A 5,000-nucleotide genomic window follows, 5' to 3' on the forward strand; every position below is an offset into this window, starting at 1 on the left:
TGATGAGGATAACTAAGCTGACACGCCGGAGTTGGCTGCTGGCACAACAGGGTGGTGCCTTACCGCACCGCAGGCGGACGCGCGGTAGCGTTCGTGGTGGTGCTTCAGGATTCCAATGTACTGCGCCCAAGATCAGAACGAGCTTGCCGGCGGACCACTGCCGTCCCATTCTTGAGTGAGCTGGAGCGCAGCCATCTTATCCACTGAACTAGCTAGAAGCTATCGCTTCGGGTCGAAGCACTAAAAGAAAAGGACCGGGAAACGCGGCGGCATAGGAACCACGGGACCCCCTACTAGTAAAGGGAAAACGGAAGTGCGCTCCTGCGCACCAGCTGAAAAAGCCCTTTCCCTTATTAAGAATAATAAATAAGGTAAGCTTTATAGCTCCAACCTAGTAAAGGGGCTTTGATGCCCTTTGTATAGGTTGGGTTGCTGGATACGGGATTCTCGTAGTAGGCTGGACCAAGATCCAGCCGAGAGAGGGCAGTCTTTAGAAAAAACAGGTTGGGAAAGCAAGAGAACGCTTGGCGTTTTCTTATCTTCTTCCCGCCCTAGGAGTAGCACAAAAAGAGGGATTAGCATTATTGACCCAATGATAAACCACTAACACCTTCCTCGTTGGGGCTCCGCGCACTGGGAAAACGCTCTAGCGACGGGAAACCGGCCACTAGTTACAAAGCTCCAATAAGGTATCGAGAGGGCTATCACAGTCAGGTGCGAACAAATTACCCCTATTTGTAAAGTAACCCCTATTTAGGGAGTTGAGGCGAAAAATGGTTTGATGAACCGTTCCATTCGCCACGCACCGGCCCCATTCACTTGCTTATCGTATAGGCTGTAAGTACACAGTGCCCCACAAGTAGGCTGCTTTTTCCAGAACGCAGTCCGAGATAACCGTAACCGTGTATATATATAAATAGATCTTCGATGCTGTCATTTCGAAATGTCCGCTTCAACCGCTGTTTCACCCCCCAAAGAGCAAAGTTGGCTTGATGAGCACAGATGAGGAAGCGGGAGCAAGAAAACAAATAATATCTTTCTTGTCCTTTAAACTTCACACCAACAAAGAAACTATTTCTAAAGAATTTATGGGTTGTTCTAATCTAATAGGGGCAAAGAGAAGCGCTTTTGCTACTGAGAAAGCGAACGGCCAGCGCGAAGGAACAAGCAACGCTTTATAATAGAGGCTACCGCGAAAGAACAAGCAACGGCTTCTAGTTTAGACTAGCGCTACAACGCTATTCATATAGTTCTTGTTGAAGCCGTTGTGCGTGAGTAAAGTGACGCTACGCGTCTTCCTTGGTGAAATAAATAGAAGCCGTTGCGCTAACGCGCATCCGTTTTCTTGGTCCGCGAAGCTATATTCTCATAGCGAGGTTAGCGAAGCGCTGTAGTAGCGCCGAAGCCCTATGTGCGTGCTATAATGCTGAGCCAAGGACGCTCCGCCTTATCTATAGAAGCAGTCAACTTAGTTCTGAACGAATTAGCTCCTTGGTAATGGCTTAATCTATAGATAGAAAGCCCTATGATGGGAAACTACCACGTTAGGTTTGGAGAGAGATGGGACCGGTTATATAATAGGGGAAGCAGATGCAAGCTTTTTCTTTCAATAGCCGGCCAAATGACTACAGGATCATCAGTCTACTCTACCTCAATTCACCATTTCGAACTTTATACAGAAGGTTTTTCCGTACCAGCTCCTTCTACCTATACCGCAGTTGAAGCACCTAAAGGAGAATTTGGTGTCTTTCTGGTCAGTAATGGAAGCAATCGTCCCTACCGTCGTAAAATAAGAGCACCTGGCTCTGCCCATTCACAAGGACTCGATTCTATGTCCAAACATCACATGCCAGCAGATGTGGTCACCATCATAGGTACTCAAGATATTGTGTCTGGAGAGGTGGATAGATAGGACTACTAGTTGCTCGATCAGGACCCTAGCTTTATTGCGAGCCAAAAACCTTGATAGATTCCAACATACTCAGTTTGAACAGTCTCCACGTCTCGAAATGAATTCGGATTCGCTCAGTAAGCTAGTTCTGGAGTCAATCAATCCGGATGAGACAAGACTAAAGCGTTCACTAGATGTTCAATCGATCGTGATAGAATCCTGGTTACGAGGGGATCGCTCCATCCATAGGTCAGTAATTGTGTCATAGAGAGTCATTCGATCACTCGAGAGTACATTCAATGCTACGACCCATTTATAAGGAGCAATCGAAAAATCCAGAATTCCTTAGACATATAAAGAAAAAGATGGGCTTTTGCGTTCTAAATAGAAGTGAAGATTCAAGTTGGTTCAATGAGGGACTATTTGGCTTATTCTCGTTCTGCCTTATTTATTTATTCTTTTTGTTTATTATTTGAACTAGATTCATTTTTTCTTTCATTTATTTTTCTCTTTTGCATTGGTTTTTTAACAACAGTGGCTTAGGGGTAGGGATAGATGGTCTTCGCTTAGCTTTCGATTCCTTAGAATCAAGCTCAATTTCCTTACAATCAAGCTCAAGCTGGACCGAAGACTCCTTTGAAATCAACGTTCTCCTTGAATCTTCGCTGTAGAAAGGTAGAAAGGCTTGCTGGCGGTGCGGATGAGGCAATCCCCTATGTTAGGAGCAATTCATGCGAGCTCTGTTTTAGCTAGTTTCTTTGCGGAGCCAGAGACCTGGTGGGGGTATGTGAAAGATTTGGTACATGCCTTGGGCAGACTTTCTTCTTCTATTTATTGGATATTGTCCCTTGGAGAAATGGGATTCTCTTTAGTCCCTGCCAATCTCGGTGGGACTTCTTTCTCTGATGGCCCCCTCATTTCGTCCTCCTGCTCGCTAGCAGTCGCCTTTTCTTTGGAAGGGCGAAGTGTCTCAGTCTTCTCACCAATATCTGTCAGAGTGCTGATCCCTTCTTGTGCTTCGTGCTTTGCCTCGTCTAACTAGGATAAGTGGCTAAGGGGCATAGCATGAATACCAGGAGTTTGCGGGCAGTTAGAGTCCAGTGGTCAACCTCTCCCCTTGCAGTCCTCAGGGCCTAATCACTTCTTTCTGCCTTTGATCCCCTTTGCCTTTTTTGTTTTTGGAGTCCCGGCGCAGCCCCGTTTGAAAGCGAAAGTAAGCCAGTTCCAGTAGGAGTTGAATTGGATGGGCTTGCAACCTTCAGGCCTTCCCCCTGGCTCCCGCTTGTGCTGCTAAGAACTAGAACTCAGAAGTAAGAGCACACTGACTTGTTATTACTTGTGAGCTTCAGGTCCCATCCGTCCAGAACTCGAACTGCCAACTACAGTTACAGCTTAGTTTTCCTTCCCTAGTAGTCAGTGAAAGAAGGATTAGAAGGTTGAGCCAAGCCAAGGGGTTTACTTAATTGCTTGTAAAAACAGAGAGCGATGCCCAGAAAGCAGCTAAGCAACAACTGGGAGAAGACTCACACGATATCCAATACTCAAGGATGGAAATAGCGAAATCAGCAAGAGAAAGCCGCAGCCGTAGTAGATCTACGATCAGAGCAGAAAACAAGTCAAAGTCACGGTGGCTATAAAGGACATCTAACGGCCGCTAGACCAGAGCTCTTAAGGTCAACCCTTACACAACAGCCGATACGATGAGTGAAGCTAAAACATAGGACAAGCCGAGCTAATCGATGGCTCCTAGCCTATAGTGAGACTTCCTATTTTGCCATTTCACTACTTTTCCAGTCAAGCCCTGTTCTGCGCTACAATCCACACATACCATACACGGAAACCAGAGTTTCGTTTCGCCCCCGCCTCATTACCAGATTTGCTCTCATTGCTCCCGTTGCTGACACCAGGACATCTCCATCAAAGAAAACTATCCCCCCTCTCAAGCATATCACATGCCCGGTCCGTTCGCTTACACTCACTGCTCCGCTCATCCATTCAATCCTTTCTTTTTGACATCGCATTCCCTTATTCCCGCGAGTAAAATACCCCGCTCCTTGCTTGAATAAATGCAACAACTATTCCATTCCGTTCTATTGCCCACGCTTACTTACGCGTAGCTACTGTGACTCGGGAATCAAGGCAGGCAGCTAAGGGACTACTTTACCATAGTTCCAAACTAGGAGCTAAAACTCAAGGAGAGATTCTATTGAAACAGAAAAGGAATTCCCGGAAATCCTTCTTGACGACGCATCCAGCAGGAATCGAACCTACGAATTTGCCCGGTTGGGCGCTTTCACCATTCAGCCATGGATGCAAAGAGACTCAGCGAGTGAACTAGGCTTGGGTATTCGCTTCTCTATTTCTTCCGTTAAAGGAGATTCGAGAAAAGATGGAATAGGAAGACGTGTTTCCAGAACGAACAAGATACGGGTTGAGAAGGGGGAGTTAGCAAAGTTAGACAAGATTGGAATGGGCATAGGAACATGTATTGATGTACCAGATCGGCTAATGCTCCCAGGTTGATGCAATGTATTCCACCAGTTGACTGAAGACTTAATTATTGGTATATCGATCGGTCCAGCACGGATTGAAATAGGAGCCGGTTCGACAGGAAGCTTTTGAAAACGCAGTGCACCCAAGTAAATAAGGAACAAGATGAATACAGAGGTTAAACGAGCATCCCACACCCAAAAGGTGCCCCACATAGGTCTTCCCCGAAACCCCCCCGTAACTAAGGTAAACAACGTAGAAAAAGCACCCATTTCTATACCGGTTCCGGAAGAGCGAAGAAAAAGGGGATGTTTTGTTAATAGGAACAAGAAAGTGTTTATAGCCGTAACGATATAAACAAGAATACTCATCCGAGCCGCAGGAACATGTACATACAGAATACGAGAATTTCCACCTTGTTGAAGATCTAGTGGTGCTACCCGAAGACTTAAATGAATAGCCATCGCTGTTAAGAACAACCGAGATCCAATGAGAATTTTCGCGTAGCTTCTGGTCTTTGACATCAAAAAATAAGGTTGTAATAACGAAAGGGACATGTGAGAATTTGGTCCTAGCTAGTGGAACAAGAAAGACATGGATCTATATTCAATACGCAATC

At 45.8% G+C, this 5,000-nt stretch overlaps 3 protein-coding genes and 1 pseudogene across 3 annotated transcripts in view, besides 1 other annotated feature; 1 reads left to right on the forward strand and 3 right to left on the reverse strand.

Moving 5' to 3' along the window:
- The window catches only part of nad7 (NADH dehydrogenase subunit 7), a gene marked incomplete in the record, with an annotated part of 5,516 nt that extends 3,604 nt beyond the window's left edge, over window positions 1-1,912 (forward strand). The window contains one exon of the mRNA in view: window positions 1,651-1,912. Within this exon, the coding sequence (YP_009295059.1) occupies window positions 1,651-1,912 (262 nt within the window). The remainder of the gene's footprint in view (window positions 1-1,650) is intronic.
- The window catches only part of nad2 (NADH dehydrogenase subunit 2), a gene marked incomplete in the record, with an annotated part of 76,331 nt that overhangs the window by 44,476 nt on the left and 26,855 nt on the right, over window positions 1-5,000 (reverse strand).
- Window positions 1-5,000, reverse strand: part of ccmFc — a pseudogene marked incomplete in the record, with an annotated part of 24,069 nt that overhangs the window by 14,940 nt on the left and 4,129 nt on the right.
- Window positions 1-5,000: part of a sequence feature (a part of exon 1 is missing) that runs on past both edges of the window.
- Window positions 4,192-4,938, reverse strand: ccmC (cytochrome c biogenesis C). Its single transcript has one exon. It carries the CDS (start codon window positions 4,936-4,938, stop codon window positions 4,192-4,194), a length of 747 nt encoding a protein of 248 aa, YP_009295060.1.

This window comes from Ipomoea nil (genome assembly GCF_001879475.1).
Source record: "Ipomoea nil mitochondrial DNA, complete sequence, cultivar: Tokyo-kokei standard".
Classification (NCBI taxonomy): Eukaryota; Viridiplantae; Streptophyta; class Magnoliopsida; order Solanales; family Convolvulaceae; genus Ipomoea; species Ipomoea nil.